The sequence below is a fragment of the Poecilia reticulata genome, chromosome 2 (genome assembly GCF_904066995.2).
Source record: "Poecilia reticulata chromosome 2, P_reticulata-male-v2, whole genome shotgun sequence".
NCBI classification, from domain to species: Eukaryota; Metazoa; Chordata; class Actinopteri; order Cyprinodontiformes; family Poeciliidae; genus Poecilia; species Poecilia reticulata.
Genome location: NC_088831.1, coordinates 18,892,299 through 18,909,354, shown reverse-complemented (window position 1 = coordinate 18,909,354; position 17,056 = coordinate 18,892,299). Strand labels below are relative to the sequence as shown.

The 17,056-nt window shown below is 42.7% G+C and overlaps 3 protein-coding genes across 3 annotated transcripts in view; 1 reads left to right on the top strand and 2 right to left on the bottom strand.

Annotated features, from left to right (window-relative positions):
* LOC108166978 (trace amine-associated receptor 3-like) overlaps window positions 1–17,056 on the top strand; it is a 123,213-nt gene that overhangs the window by 80,528 nt on the left and 25,629 nt on the right. The window lies entirely within an intron of this gene.
* Window positions 1,281–2,921, bottom strand: LOC145548611 (trace amine-associated receptor 13c-like). Its single transcript, XM_081599354.1, has 2 exons — window positions 2,575–2,921; window positions 1,281–2,406 (listed from the first exon to the last, which is right to left on the bottom strand). Exons 1-2 carry the CDS (start codon window positions 2,742–2,744, stop codon window positions 1,611–1,613), a joined length of 966 nt encoding a protein of 321 aa, XP_081455480.1. The 5' UTR covers window positions 2,745–2,921; the 3' UTR covers window positions 1,281–1,610.
* Window positions 13,231–14,568, bottom strand: LOC145548616 (trace amine-associated receptor 9-like). The gene is made up of 2 exons (XM_081599361.1): window positions 14,320–14,568; window positions 13,231–14,137 (listed from the first exon to the last, which is right to left on the bottom strand). The coding sequence occupies exons 1-2, from the start codon at window positions 14,487–14,489 to the stop codon at window positions 13,339–13,341; spliced, it is 969 nt and encodes a 322-aa protein (XP_081455487.1). The 5' UTR covers window positions 14,490–14,568; the 3' UTR covers window positions 13,231–13,338.

Genomic DNA, 17,056 nt, shown 5'->3' with positions numbered 1-17,056 from the left:
TCAGCAAAACTGGGTCCTCAGGTTCTGCCTCACCACGTCACACCGCAGTTTATGACAATATGTAGCCATACAAGCGGCTTGTTGCTCCAACAACAACGTCTCCTCTGACAGCAGATAAATGATGAGCACTAGTTCTGACGTTTGAAATATGAATATATGTCATGTAGCAGTTTACGTCCACTGCTACCATGATTTCTAGTGGCTTATCTCTGAACAATTTAATCACATGGGATTTTTATTTAATTTCTCATTTAATTCAAACACTGCAATTGTGAAATTGTTTTTTCGACATTTCTGTACATTGTAATGTCAAGTTAAATCAGACCCAGCGTCTCCTGTTTTAGGTCAGATAAAATTACCAAAATTATTTCTATTTTCTAAATGCCAGAAACCTTAGTGAGAAAATGTAACGAGGAATTTATTTTTTTGTGTGTACTTTCTTCGCATTCAGAAGACTTTGTACATTTGGTGAGTGTCAAAACTAATTGTCTTTTAAACTGCATGACTTGGGTCAAACCTTTTAGATTTCTGTCCAGAGTTCTGGCCCTTTCCTGACAGAAATGCCACAACTCAAATAAACTTGGGTTTGCAGGTCAAACATATTCTCTGAAATGTTGCATTTAGTGCTATACTAGTAAAATTCAGTTTCTGAGATATATTTAGCTCATTTTTCACATGTAATTTTCAAAGAGAACTCTCAAATGAAATCCTAGGGAGGTTGAACATGAATACTTTTTCCCCTTGTTCAAATTAATTTGATTAAATATTGCAAATTTCTAGCATTAACAAATATTGTTGCACCCTTAATCAAAGGCAGCCTTATGTGATGTTTGTTGTAAGTTCAAGGGTTTTTGTAAGTTGAGTGGTTCTACAGAAAGCCATGTTTCTGTTCTGTTATGTATTTTAATGTTTGGTAATATTTTTTTTATCAGGATGTTATTACAATGTTGACTCAAATTTTGTATGTGAATTAGTTTGGGCAGCACACACATATTTTTTGATAAACTCGTATCACATCAGATTTATGAGGTTGATGATAAATGCTAATATATTTATATTTTTCTTTTAAGTTTGTTTTAATGTAGTCGTCTTAACTATGTTGGAGCTGGTTAACCATTTTGATGTGCTCAGTGTGTTTTTATAAAGAAAATAAAAGCAACCAGCACAGTTAAAGGAAGAGGTTTGTTTTAATTTCACAATCATTAAACCCAAACAGAGGGAAAACATTTTCAACAGGAGACTTTCATTACACATAGCTAAAACAATACATAATCTATAGAGCAGAACTGCTATGGTGGTGATTAGCTGGTAGTTGACGTTCCTCATGGCTCCAATATCTCAGTCTGAGTCAGGTGTGTGTGTGTGTGTGTGCGCGCGTGTGTGAGCCCTATAAAATGCTTTGTCACTGTGATCCAAGCTGGGCATTTAAAACCTGGGTCTTGTTACAGTTTATTAGAAGTTCTGGCATCACATGAAATGAGGGTTCAGGTCCATGTCGGTTAATATCAAGAATATATAATTTCTGCCATATTAAAAAAAGAAAAAAACTTGATATGATTTAAAGACAAGCAGGCTACAAAAATCTGCACTTCTAATTACTTCCCTTTATTCTACAGTATATTGGCATTACTGGAGCCAGGCTGGAATATCTTTAGTGTCACAATGTGTTTAATCGCTTTTCTAAACCACGGATAAAATATGGTGTAGATTAAAGGGTTAAGACAAGAATTAATGCAGAAAAGACACAGCGCAGCAGCAGACGTGTTAAACGAGACATCACCTCCTAGAGCAGCACAGTAAAATGGACAGAAACATATCAGAAACACAATGACTAAAATACCAAGAGTCCTGGCTGCTTTCAGCTCAGATTTTCCTACTGTTGCTGAACGCTGCAGGGACACAGCTGTAACAGTGGAGCGGATGGCTCGAGCCTGAAAAACGGCCACTACAAACACTCTGCTGTAGAGAACTATGATGACCGTAACTGGGACCGTAAAAGTTAAAACAAGATCAATAGCAAAAGCATTATAGTCAAGAAGCACACATGTTCCTTGGCATGGAATGTTTTTTCCACTTAAGCCATCCTTCACAAATGTAATGCTGTAGCAAGCTGAATAAGTCCAGCACAGACTGATACACAGTCGTATTCTTGCCACAGTGATTCTCCTGTGATAATGCAGAGGGTAACATATAGCTACATAGCGGTCAGCGGATATCAGTACGATATTTACAACTGAAGCACAGACTATAAGACTGACAATGTACGTGTAAAGCAGACACATGATTTCACCAAGAAACCAGCAAGACGTTAATCTGGAACCTGCACCTGGAAAGAACACAAGGCCCACCAAGAAGTCTGATATGGCCAGAGACAGGAGCAGGAAGTTGGTGGTTTTGTGAAGCTGCCTGGGGACGAAAACAGAATAATAAAAAAACTGGAATGCAGAAATGTCGCAGATGCAATCTAGAATTTGAGTTAAAATTACTGCGAACATGGTGTGTAATTATTTCCTCCTGATAACTTTATCAACATTGCAGAAATAGTGAAAGCGTTTCACCATAAGTTTCCCTTGCCTGAAGTGAGAGACTGAAATGATAACAAGCAGATTTAGGGTAACGGTAAGCACAGAGTTGAAGGAGACCAGAAATTGCAGAAACACAGCAGTGAGCCATGGAACCGCTGGTTTTCTACAGGAGGTGTTGAGTTGTGGAAAGCAAAGTTCTTCATCATAAACCTCCATCATCAGAGACCATGAAAGATCAGAGCTGAGACAGCTCTGATTGTAACTCCTCTTTATGTCACTTTATTTCTTTCTGGCAAACAGATCACAACAACAGCTCCTCCCTACCTACCTCATCCATAGCAACTTCCACTTGGAAAAGTCACGTGCATAAAGTATGTTTGCTGTTTTTCAATGACTCATTTGTTGTTCAGTTTGACCTATTTTACTGCATTTCTTCCCCCAGAAAACTTGCAAAGTCTGGTGGGTATGGAAAGTTTTCAGACCCCTTTCTTTTTTTACCTTTTGTTTTATTGCAGCCATTTGCTAAAATCAAAACAGTTCATACTTTTTGTCATGATTGTACACTCAGCATCCCAACTTGACAGAACCCCACTACCACCCACAGAAATGTAGGAAATTTTGCAAATTTATGAAATAAGAAAAACTGAAATCATCAGTATTCAGTCCCTCTGATGAGACAAAGATTGAACTTTTTGGTGTTAAATCTAAGCGGAGCATGGAGATCACCCGGCATTGCTCATCACCTGCGCAATACAATCTCAACAGTGAAACTTGGTGGTGGCAGCATCATGCTGTGGGGGTGTTTTTCAGATTCAGGGACAGAAAGACTGTTTGCAATTGAAGGAAAGTTGAATGTGGCCAACTACAGAGATATCCTGGAAGAAAACCTCTTCCAGAGTGCTCAGGACCTCAGATTGGGTCGAAGGTTCAACTTCCAACAACACAATGAGTCGAAGCACACAGCTAAAATAAAAGAGGGGAACAACTTGGAGACCATTCTTGACTGGCTTGGCCAAAACCCTGACCTAAACCCAATTGAGCATCTCTAGAGACCTGAAAATGGCTTCACCAACCTGATGAAACTGGAGAGGATCTGCAAGGAAGAATGGCAGAGGATCCCAAAATCCAGGTGTGAAACACTTTTTGCATAATTCCCAAGAAGACTCAAAAGCTCAAAGGGTGCTTGTTCTCAATACTTTACTATCACTGTTGCTGGTGTATTCAAGAAAAAGAAGAATACCTTTATTCTACTAAAGAGGGGAAAGTGACATTTCAGTACAGCCTGCCCAAAGAACACAAAACAAACAACAATGAGCACTAGGAAGGTGAAGGAAAAAATAATATCTCGCACTTTTAACAAAATTTTACAAATTTTAAATGCCAAGGTGAACAGGCTGTTGATTCTGAGTGGACCATGTTCCGCACCTCCATTGTCGAGGTAGCGTATCAGAGCTGTGGCAGCAAGGTTGTCGGTGCCTGTTGTGGCAGCAACTCTCAAACCCGTTGGTGGACACCTTTGGTGAGGGATGCTGTCAGGCTGAAGGAGTTCAGTTTCTTGGCTTGTAGGACCCCACACAGCAAATCCAGGAGGCCCAGATTAAATCTGTCAGATTTGATTTCAACACTTTTAAAGTGTCAATATGGGTCCACACCAGAGTGTTAATTTAACTCTTTTTGGAGAGTTAGTACCTTAACTCTTATAAAGTGTCAAATATCAAATCTGCTGGAGTTAATTATTTAACACTTCCATCCATCCATCCATCCATTTTCTTCTGCTTATCCGGGGTCGGGTCGCGGGGGCAGCAGCTTCAGAAGGGAGGCCCAGACTTCCCTCTCCCCAGCCACTTCTTCCAGCTCCTCCAGGGGAATCCCAAGGCGTTCCCAGGCCAGTCGAGAGACATAATCCCTCCAGCGTGTCCTGGGTCTTCCCCGAGGCCTCCTCCCGGTGGGACGTGCCCGGAACAACTCACCAGGGAGGTGTCCAGGAGGCATCCTTACCAGATGCCCGAGCCCTCTCGATGTGGAGGAACAGCGGCTCTACTCTGAGTCCCTCCCGAATGACTGAGCGTCTCACCCTATCTCTAAGGGAGAGCCCAGCCACCCTGCGGAGGAAACCCATTTCAGCCTCTTGTACCCGTGATCTCGTTCTTTCGGTCATGACCCAAAGCTCATGACCATAGATGAGGCTGGGAACGTAGATCGACCGGTAAATCGCTTTTTGGCTCAGCTCTCTCTTCACCACGATGGACAGGTACAGCCCCTGCTTCACGGCAGACGCTGCCCCAATCCGCCTGTCGATCTCCCGCTCCCTTTTTCCCTCATTCGTGAACAAGATCCCCAGATACTTAAACTCCTCCACTTGAGGCAGGACGACCCCCCTGACCCGGAGAAGGCACTCTACCCTTTTCCGGCTCAAGACCATGGCCTCGGATGTGGAGGCACTGAGCCTCATCCCGGCCGCTTCATTCTCGGCTGCGTACCGCTCCAGCGAGAGCTGCAGATCACGTTCCAATGAAGCCAACGGGACCACATCATTCGCTAAAAGCAGAGATGCGATCCTAAGGCCACCAAAACGGATCCCCTCAACACCTCGGCTGCGCCTAGAAATTCTGTCCATAAAAGTAATGAAAAGAATCGGTGACAAAGGGCAGCCTTGGCGGAGTCCAACTCTCACCAGAAACTAGCCCGACTTACTGCCGGCAATGCGGACCAGACTCTGACACCAGTCAGACAGGGACCTGACAGCCTGTATCCAAGGGCCCGGTACCCCATACTCCCGGAGTACCCCCAACAGGGCCTCCCGATGGACACGGTCAAACGCCTTCTCCAAGTCCACAAAACACATATAGACTGGTTGGGCGAACTCCCATGCACCCTCCAGGACCCTGCTGAGGGCGTAGAGCTGGTCCAGTGTTCCACAACCAGGACGAAAACCACACTGCTCTTCCTGAATCCGATGTTCGACTATCCGACGGACCCTCCTCTCCAGGACCCCTGAATAGACCTTACCAGACCTTAAGAGTGTGACCCCCCTGTAATTGGAGCACACCCTCCGGTCCCCCTTTTTAAACAGGGGGACCACCACCCCAGTCTGCCAATCCAGGGGAACTGCCCCCAATGTCCATGCGATATTGCAGAGTCGCGTGAGCCAACACAACCCTGCAACATCCAGAGCCTTAAGGAACTCCGGGCGGATCTCATCCACCCCCGGGGCCCTGCCACCGAGGAGCTTTTTGACCACCTCGGCGACCTCGTCCCCAGAGATTGGAGAGCCCAACCCAGAGTCCCCAGGCTCAGCTTCCTCAACAGAAGGCATGTTGGTGGGATTGAGGAGGTCTTCGAAGTATTCCGCCCACCGGCCCACAACGTCCCGAGTTGAGGTCAGCAGCACACCATCCCCACTATAAACAGTGTTGGTGCTACACTGCTTCCCCCTCCTGAGACGCCGGATGGTGGACCAGAATCGCCTCGAAGCTGTATGGAAGTCTGTCTTCATGATCTCTCCAAACTCCTCCCTCGCCCGAGTTTTTGCCTCAGCGACAACCCGAGCTGCATGCCGTTTCGCCCGCCGGTACCCATCAGCTGCTTCTGCAGTCCCACAGGCCAAGAAGGCCCAATAGGACTCCTTCTTCAGCATGTTGGCAGCATCCCTCACCGAAGGTGTCCACCAACGGGTTCGAGGGTTGCCGCCGCGACAGGCACCAACAACCTTGCGGCTGCAGCTTCGATAGGCCGCCTCGGCAATGGAGGTACGAAACATGGTCCACTCAGACTCAATGTCCCTCACCTCCCATGGAACGTGTTTGAAGTTCTACTGGAGATGAGAGTTGAAGCTCCGTCTCACAGGGGACTCCGCCAGATGTTCCCAGCAGACCCTCACTACACGTTTGGGCCAGCCAGGTCTGACCGGCTGCCTCCCCCACCACCGGAGCCAACTCGCCACCAGGTAGTGGTCAGTGGACAGCTCCGCACCTCTCTTCACCCGAGTGTCCAAGACATACGGCCGCAAATCCGATGAGACGATGACAAAGTCAATCATCGAACTGCGGCCTAGGACGTCCTGGTGCCAAGTGCACATATGCACACCCTTATGCTTGAACATGGTGTTCGTGATGGACAATCCGTGACGAGCACAGAAGTCCAACAACAGAACACCGCTGGAGTTCAGATCGGGGGGCCCGTTCCTCCCAACCAAGCCTCTCCAGGTCTCACTGTCATTGCCCATGTGAGCGTTGAAGTTCCCCAGTAGAACAAGGGAGTCCCCAGGAGGGGCACTCTCCAGTACACCCTCTAAAGACTCCAAGAAGGGTCGGTAATCTGAACTGCTGTTTGGCCCGTAAGCACAAACAACAGTCAGAACCCGTCCCCCCACCCGTAGGCGGAGGGAGGCTACCCTCTCATTCACCGGGGTGAACCCCAACGTACAGGCGCCCAGATGGGGGGGCAACAAGTATGCCCACTCCAGCCCGGTGCCTCTCATCATGGGCAACTCCAGAGTGGAAGTACGTCCAGCCCCTCTCAAGGAGACTAGTTCCAGAACCAGAGCCATGTGTCGAGGTGAGGCCGACTATTTCTAGCCGGAACCTCTCAGCCTCGCACACTAGCTCCGGTTCCTTCCCCACCAGAGAGGTGGCGTTCCACGTCCCAAGAGCTAGCTTCTGAAGCCGAGGATCAGACCGCCAGGGTCCCCTCCCAAGAGCTAGCTTCTGAAGCCGAGGATCAGACCGCCAGGGTCCCCTCCCTCTGCTGCCGCCCATAGCACAATGCACCCGACCCCTTTGGCCCCTCCGACAGGTGATGAGCCCATTGGAAGGAGCCCATTGGAAGGAGGACCCACGTCTCGTCTTCGGGCTGAGCCTGGCCGGGCTCCGCGGGTAAAAGCCCGGCCACCAGGCGCTCACCATCGTGCCCCACCTCCAGGCCTGGCTCCAGAGTGGGGCCCCGGTGACCCGCGTCCGGGCGAGGGAAAACCAAGTCCAAAGTTTGTGTCCATCATAAGGGGTCTTCGGGCTGTGCTTTGTCTTGTTCCTAGGACCAGACAACGGTCCTAGGAACCTTTGTCTAGAACAAAGGTTCTAGGAACCAGGACCTTTGTCCTGGTTCACCTAGGACCTTTGTCCTGGTTCACCTAGGACCTGTCTGCCTTGGGTGACACTACCAGGGGCATAAAGCCCCAGACAGCATAGCTCCTAGGATCATTGGGACACTCAAACCCCTCCACCACTATAAGGTGGCAGCCCAAGGAGAGGTATTGAACACTTACCAACACTAATTCAGTGTTAGATCTTAATATTAACTCTCACAGAGTACTTCTGTAACTTCTTAAGAGTTATTTGTAATTAATATTAAATAGGTATTTTATTGTTTGAACTTTTAAAAATTCTTTGGAAAATAAACATTTAATAAAGAGGCAATGATTTTCTAAAATGCATTTATTTCAAAATATGCACCATAATTACAAAACATATTACAACGTGGAATAATGTGCATGTTTCACATATCACTTTTATTCACACATTGCTTTTTAAAATGTCTGACATATCAGCTGTGCAATACAAAATGCATTATGCTTAATACATTTTTCTTCAATACCATATGCATGAAATTGTTCAAATACAAGGTGGAGAAAGTAAAGCTTCTATCAATGCATGCAGTTCATGTAATATGATGGAGTATATTTTCTTTTAACAGGTAGATTACCAGGTATGTACAATACATAACAGACCAACCTGATAATCAGATCCATTATTTCTTATCCAGTTTATGTTTCTGTTGATAAGAGTCAGTTCCTCTCTGCACTCCACCAAAGAGATGTCCCCTCACTACCAGATTGTCTTCAGGTTGTTGGGCTGTTCGTGACGTTTGGCCGGAGTCACCAACATGGTCCTCTACTGCATTAGATAGTCTTCAGTCTCTGAGTAGGACAGCCAGTGTCCGTTTCTGGATCATAACGAACAAAAAACATAACAATGAGGAATGGAACGAAGGAATACATTTTTACTACAACTCTAACAACAAGCCTCAATTACAGAAATGTAGAGTTTCAGGGATATTAACACTTACATAATCATTTTGGAGCTTGAATCTTCGAAGAATCCATGGAGGGATGGGGAGGGGGAGGTTAGGCTGACGACTGGCGATTCATCCGCAACCAAATTGTTTATATATACAAAAAGGCAATAAAAGGATTAAAACATGCTACAAAACGTATATAAGAAGACACAACAGTGGGATTAATGCTATCAACGCGAAAAAGCCTTTTACATTTTTTCAAAGGAAAAAAATCGAACAGAAAGGTTGATAAATCTGACCAATATGCATGTAAACGTTCAACATAATGAAAAAACCTACTCCAGATTATTGCGGATCTGTTCAAGTTAGCCAATAATTTGACTGAATGTTCACTGGCTTGATTTTTTCCAACACTTATACTCCGCTAGCATTCGGCATGCTAAGCTAAATATGCTAACACCGAGCCGTGTGGCGAACGTGACGTCTATCATACAGGTTGAGCTCAACTCAAAATAATAGTTATAAACTATCTCAGAAAAAAATGACTTGCCAAGCGTGGTAAACACCTCAAACAGGTGGAAAGTAAATGGTTCTGAAATGACTTGGCTTCTGTTGCTTCGCTTCGGTGGGAATCTGTGATTCTGGGGGTGGAGTCAGTAAATTAACTCCTTCAGTGTTAGAGCCGCTGGTGGAGTTCAGAGTTAAGAAGTAAAGAGTTATTGATTCTATTTTAACACCTCTAGATTTTATATGGAAACACTTTGTTTTAACACTGGATTTTAACTACTAATATACACCCCAGAGTTACATAAACAGAATGTGACTCTTTAAGTGTAAAATTAACTCTGCTTTTGCACAAAGTCTACTAACACCAAAACAAATTTGCTGTGCAGAAGCAGCTGATGGGTACCGGCAGCAGTGGCGGAGCTAGACTTTTAAAGTTGGGGGGGCCAAGAGGGGGCCAGAACTACCTCTGGGGGGGCAAAATTTTAAATGTGTGTGTGTATATATATATATATATATATATATATATATATATATATATATATAAAAATTATAACATGTCAAATGACCAAATACTCAGTTTGGTTATTTTTTTAAATTATACATACACACACACACACACACACACACATATATATATATATATATATATATATATATATATATATATATATATTATAATTAACACCTTTGACTGGCGCACATGAAGACATGATAGACTTTACGCAGAGTTCATCGCAGAGGCAACTAAAATCAATCAAATAAAAGATCCTTTCTGAATATCATCTCATGGACACTGAACTAAATGCGTCTTTCTGACCGGGAGCTGACAGCGTGTTGAAGAGTTATGGACACCTTTGTTAGGAAGCTCTGTTTGGACAGGTAATTTGACAGGTAACAATATTTCGGGTCGGACCAGAACTATTTGCCTGATGGTGGTTCGGGCTTCTAATGAGTTTACATTTAATGAGTTTGCAGCACACAGAGAAAAGCTAAAGAGAATGTGTGATCAAGTTGTGTTGATCTACTTATAGTTTAAATAGAGGAATAACAACTGACTGTTGAGAGAGGAAAGAAATTAAAGTGTAGATCCGTTAGACAGAAACGCAGAGCGCTGGGCAATAAATGTGCATAAATGCTCCACCGTTACGCTCCAATCAATCCCACATGAAGTGACAAACGCCAAATATACAATATATAGTTACACTGCTTATGTTAATGATGTTTCAAAAACAAAACCAGTAAAAACTTAACCTAGTTAATATGTCAGATTCCCTCCTCACCTCGTCTTGATAAGAACAGAGAGCAGTTCGCTGGTTTCTGTCCAGACTGTGATCAGCTGACCACTTGGTGCGAGACAGTTTCAACTTTACGCACAGAAAACATTGTGGAGCTCATTATTAATCAGACTAAGAACAACATCTGTCAGAGAATCATCTCTGATCTGGGCTCTTTAACGGACCAGAGGCTTTGGAGCGTCCAGCAGCTGATCCGCTTCTGCTGAGTGTTTCTCTCGCTGAGGGAAGTGATGCGGGATCAGGAAACGATCAGAGTTCTGCCGTCTTCTAATCACGTCATTTTGTGAAATCTTACCTGATTTCAAAAACGTTCTAACAGAGAAATAATAAATGTTTCGTTTGATGACTACAAATTGGAAATAAAATTATTTTTTTCTTTGACGGACAACAAAAAAACTCTAGCGCCACCTCTGCTCCAAACAACAAACATTGTCTGCCCCTCTTCGTTTTTTTCTCTTTTTGCGGAGGATCAATAAATAACTTATTGGTGTTTTACCATCACCACCAGGTATGAAGTGCTTTAGCCTTTGAATTGCACCACAACGCAGCACAACTGAAACATCCAGGAGAAGAATATCAGCTTGTTTTTATGAATATAAAGGAGGCTGGTATCGCAACTGATAAAAATCTATTTATTTATGTCATCACATGGACTTATATAAAGTTTTATACATTTTCTTTTTATATATTTATTATTGTTTTTCTTCTTTAGATATTAGGTTAGAATGATTCCAAATAATGTACAGGAATAACCTGGTGCTGTTACATGTCAACCATCAGGGGGGGCCAATCAGATGACAGGGGGGGCACTGGCCCCCCTGGTCCCCCCTCTGGCTCCGCCACTGACCGGCAGTCCAAGCCCCATGTGGCTCGGGTGGTTGCTGGGGCAAAAACACGGGCGTGAGAGGAGTTCAGAGAGGCCATGGAGAAAGATCTCCACACAGCTTCGAGGTGATTCTGTCCACTATCCAGCGTCTCAAGATAGTGGACCAGTGGATAGTCCCAAGAAGAGGTCAGCACCTATTTCTCTAGTTATGAGAGGTTGAGCAGCTAAAGTCTTTCCACTGGCTACATCCCCCAATATGCTGTGCGGTTCTAGAGTTCAGTGGATAGTCTATATATTGAACACTGAACATGCCATCAGATGTGTTTATTGATATTGATCTCATGTCTATTGCAATATATATTATCGATTTATTTTATATCCCTAATGGTTTGTGAACCAGAGTTAAAATCTCCTTAACACTAAGACATCTCAGTTTTCTCAGCTAGTAGAGATGTTGTGCTTTTTTATAGGTGCAGTCTGTGTGTGTCTTAAAATCCAAGTGTGTGTCCACTTCAGTTCCCAGGAACTTAAAAAACTCCACTGGCTCCCCCTGCTGGCCCTGGATGACAGTCAGCTGGAAGAGTGGTGACCTGTAATCTCTGGTTCTGTATTAGTTAATCTCATTCTGCAAAACTTTGCTGTGATTGGAGCAGCTCGTCTGTTTTCAAGTTTTCATTGGAGAGTCTTCTCAGGAAATATTAACAGCGAAAGGAAAGAAAAGTCTGGAGCTGGCTGTCACTCACTCGACTCTTGTGATTCAAGTAAAAAAAAAAAAAGCTTTTTCGCATGACCCGTCACTAGGTGGGATTGCAAAGGCCACATTATTAAACCAGCCAATTATGTGTGACTGTAAAGAATTAAGAATGCAAAGCCCTGGGAAACACTGCCGTTAAGCTTGCCAAATTACAAAACATTAAAATAAATGTAATGTTTTGAGAGCGTCTCATTTGTGTTCTCGACTTATAGATAAAAAGTCTCTAATTTACAGTAAAATACAGTAGAAATATGGTTAATATCTTTTTTCACTTGAATCTCCTTTTGTTTTCCAGTTAGTCTTGAATTTTACATTTAAATTTCAAATTGTTAAAAGCTGCCCGTTTTTTTTATTTATTTTTTTTTACCATAAATAAACTTTTTTCATAGTGTATGATGATAAGGTCAAACTTTACCTTTCAGTCCCTGATAAATAAATTGGTAGTTTTTCAATTAGCGGTACTGATTTCTGAGATGCTGGATGACAGACTGCTGAGGGATTATTTTAGTTAGCCTATGATTTTATGTCATTAACATTAACATATTCATCCTCCTCTCTCAATTTTTCCTATTTTGGGTCAGAAGATACTCTCTTCTGGTGTTGTAATCCCCATAATTAATCCCAGTCAGACAACCTCACACCATAATATAAGTCAGTTTTAAATATAAATTTGCACAAAAATATAGTTTGTATAAATCAGGGGAAAATTTCCTGAATATTTTTCAGCTATTAACAAGTTGAAAATGAACTACTTATGAAGTCTTTTTGACTGCAAAAATAGAAAATTTAGCTCGTCATCTTCATAAAGAGACCAAGCTTTTGCATTTACTCCAAATTGTTCAAGAGCAACGGCTGATTTAATTTGGATATGCCTTTCCAGTTGTTTATGGTGATTTAGGGGGTGAGGGCTAAGGGGTTAACCATTTTGATGTGCTCAGTGTGTTTTTATAAAGAAAATAAAAGCAACCAGCACAGTTAAAGGAAGAGGTTTGTTTTAATTTCACAATCATTAAACCCAAACAGAGGGAAAAAATTTTTTCAACAGGAGACTTTCATTACACATAGCTAAAACAATACATAATCTATAGAGCAGAACTGCTATGGTGGTGATTAGCTGGTAGTTGACGTTCCTCATGGCTCCAATATCTCAGTCTGAGTCAGGTGTGTGTGTGTGTGCGCGCGTGTGTGAGCCCTATAAAATGCTTTGTCACTGTGATCCAAGCTGGGCATTTAAAACCTGGGTCTTGTTACAGTTTATTAGAAGTTCTGGCATCACATGAAATGAGGGTTCAGTCCATGTCGGTTAATATCAAGAATATATAATTTCTGCCATATTACAAAAAAGAAAAAAAACTTGATAATATCATTTAAAGACAAGCAGGCTACAAAAATCTGCACTTCTAATTACTTCCCTTTATTCTACATTATGTCAGCCTTACTGGAGCCAGGCTGGAATATCTTTAGTGTCACAATGTGTTTAATCGCTTTTCTAAACCACGGATAAAATATGGTGTAGATTAAAGGGTTAAGACAAGAATTAATGCAGAAAAGACACAGCGCAGCAGCAGACGTGTTAAACGAGACATCACCTCCTAGAGCAGCACAGTAAAATGGACAGAAACATATCAGAAACACAATGACTAAAATACCAAGAGTCCTGGCTGCTTTCAGCTCAGATTTTCCTACTGTTGCTGAACGCTGCAGGGACACAGCTGTAACAGTGGAGCGGATGGCTCGAGCCTGAAAAACGGCCACTACAAACACTCTGCTGTAGAGAACTATGATGACCGTGACAGGAGTGACAAAAAATAAAATGAGATCTAAAACTGTGGAATTGAAATCAATGAAAAGCAAACATTCTCCATGACAAGAAGTTTTCTTTCCAATGAAGCCATTCTTCACAAGCAAAGTGCTGTAGCAAGCTGAATAAGTCCAGCACAGACTGATACACAGTCGTATTTTTGTCACAGTGATTCTCCTGTGATAATGCAGAGGGTAACATATAGCTACATAGCGGTCAGCAGATATTAGTACAATATTTACAACTGAGGCACAGATAATAAGACTGACAATGTACGTGTAAAGCAGACACATGATTTCACCAAGAAACCAGCAAGTGGTTAATCTATAACCTGCACCTGGAAAGAACACAAGGCCCACCAAGAAGTCTGATATGGCCAGAGACAGAAGCAGGCAGTTGGTGGTTCTGTGAAGCTGCCTGGGGACGAAAACAGAATAATAAAAAAACTGGAATGAAAATTAGCACAGAAACATCACAGATTAAGCGTTTAAATGCAATCTATAATTTGAATTTAAATCAATGAAAACACGGTGAGCCTGCTGATAACTTTATCAACATTGCAGAAATAGTGAAAGCGTTTCACCATAAGTTTCCCTTGCCTGAAGTGAGAGACTGAAATGATAACAAGCAGATTTAGGGTAACGGTAAGCACAGAGTTGAAGGAGACCAGAAATTGCAGAAACACAGCATTGAGCCATGGAACCGCTGGTTTTCTACAGGAGGTGTTGAGTTGTGGAAAGCAAAGTTCTTCATCATAAACCTCCATCATCAGAGACCATGAAAGATCAGAGCTGAGACAGCTCTGATTGTAACTCCTCTTTATGTCACTTAATTTCTTTCTGGCAAACAGATCACAACAACAGCTCCTCCCTACCTCATCCATAGCAACTTCCACTTGGAAAAGTCACGTGCATAAAGTATGTTTGCTGTTTTTCAATGACTCTTCTTGTTATTCAGTTTCACCTAATGTTGTAGTCAAGACCAAATTACCCAAGACAGAGACAAGATAAAGACCAGCGCTATGACACGATAAGCTGTCAAATATGATCAAAATTGGTTCTCAAATTGATCTGAAAGAGTCACGTTCCCATAAAAACACTTGGATACTAAATACTTAGAGCTGAAATAAATTTAACCTGTCACGGTGTCAGTGTTTTGAGATGTGGTGTGGGGTTTTTTGTTTCACATGTTTAGTTTTCTGTCAGGTGTCGGTAGGCCTGTCGCAATAAACGATAAACCAATTAATCCCACGATAAATGAAACCGACCTCATTTTAATTATCGGCTTTATCGTCTCTTCCTATCTTTTTTCTTTCTCTTGATGACACTGAATGAAAAAAGGCTCAACTCCGGTGCTCTCCACTGACCCTCCCTTCCTCATTTCCTTAGTCTAATGTCCAGCACACACCACACGAGTTGTCGGCCGACGGTCGGCCCATTTTCAAAACCTGAGAGACACATTAGCCGACAGAAATCCCAGGTATAACGTTTCAATAGGTTCGTCGTGCCGTGTGGTGTCCAGCCACATGAGCACAAAATAATGGCTACAAGTCCAGTGCTCGTGATGAGCACTGAGAAAGCACGCGCGTAGGGAACTACGGACACCGTGAAAGCTCAAACATGTTTCGGCAAAGTTGTCACTTTCTTCACGTTTTTGCGGAAAACAAATAGTAATAATACTAATAACCAGAGGTGTGACCAATACACTGTGTTGCAAGTCTCAAGTAAGTCTCAAGTCTCTGTCCTCAAGTCAAGTCAAGTCTCAAGTCAAGACAGGCAAAAGTCGAGTCAAGTCTCAAGTCAGGAACCTTTAATTTCAAGTCATTTCGAGTCGTTTTTATTTTATTTTTTTTAATATAATTTGCAATTATACATAAAATTCAAATAATGGACCATTTGTTCTTTTTAAAATCTGTATTTATCTCAAATGATAGAATATGTGCAGCTGAACACAAAGTATAAAAAACATTTTTAAATTGGACCTCTTTATTGCGCAGTTCTGTTAAACTTGATATTCAATAAAATAAAGTTTTCAAAAAATTTAATAAGTATATATGAAGTTATCACAAGTAAACTCAGGAAGGTCTGGTGCATTTATTTTTCTGCTTTTATTTTGTTAGTTTCAGTCCTCCGTAAATATGGGCCAGATATTCTAAACCAGGCATGTCAAACATACGGCCCGCGGGCCGGACCCGGCCCGTTGGATGATTTAATCTGGCCCGGCATAAATTTCTGAGTATGTCAAAAAAATAAGCGAGTCTCTAGCTCATTTCTATCAAAAATTGTGATTTTTTAAAAAATAAATACAAACCAAATGCTCCCTCCGGTTGCTAGAGGGCAGTAAATGTGTAAAAGCGCTCACGTCCAGCATGCGGCACTGATACGAGTTAGTCACAGGATGTAAACATTCGCAACGTGATGCGTCCAAGTAAAAATAAACCGGCAATCTTACTTCACCATTCACCACTACTAAACAAGTTATCGGTCAACACACCCTTCCCAAAATGGCACTGTCAAAAAAAGAAAAGTGGACACGGAATGCAGAGTTTTCCAGGAAAAATGGACTGAGAAGTATTTATTCACGGAAGTGAACGCAAAACCAGTGTGCTTGGTATGTAATCAGCAAGTTGCAGTGTTCAAAGAGTTTAATATTCGGCGCCACTATGAGACTCATCATAAAGAAAAGTATGACCACTTGAAAGGACAAATAAGGAAAGACGAGATAAACAAATTGGTCACGCAGCCGCGATATTTCTGATGAGGCTGTGAGAGCCAGCTACATTATTGCCAACGAGCTGGTGCAGGCATCCAAGCCATTTTCTGATGGGGAGTTTGTAAAAACATGCATGCTGAAGGCTGCAGAAGTCGTGTGCCCTGAAAAGCGACCTGCTTTTTGCCAATATTAGTCTAACAAGGAACACTGTCGCAGATCGGGTGACAGAACTCTCAAGTGACTTGAGCAGCCAACTGAAAGAGAAAATCAAGTCATTTATCGCATTTTCAATTGCAATAGATGAGAGTACCGATGTCACAGATATTGCTCAACTGGCCATATTCATTAGAGGTGTTGATGAAACTTTGACCATCACAGAGGAGCTGCTTGAATTAGTGCCCATGAATGACACCACAACAGCAGATGACATTTTCAGCGCTCTCATTGGAGCGCTGGACAAGGTGGGAGCGGACTGGTCCCGTGCCGTGAGCCTGGCTACCGACGGTGCGCCATCAATGGTCGGGAGAAAGGCAGGCGTTGCCACAAAATTCCGTGACAAAGTACAGACTGCAAATGGAGGACAAGAGTTTTGGATATTTCATTATATTTTACATCAGGAGGCGT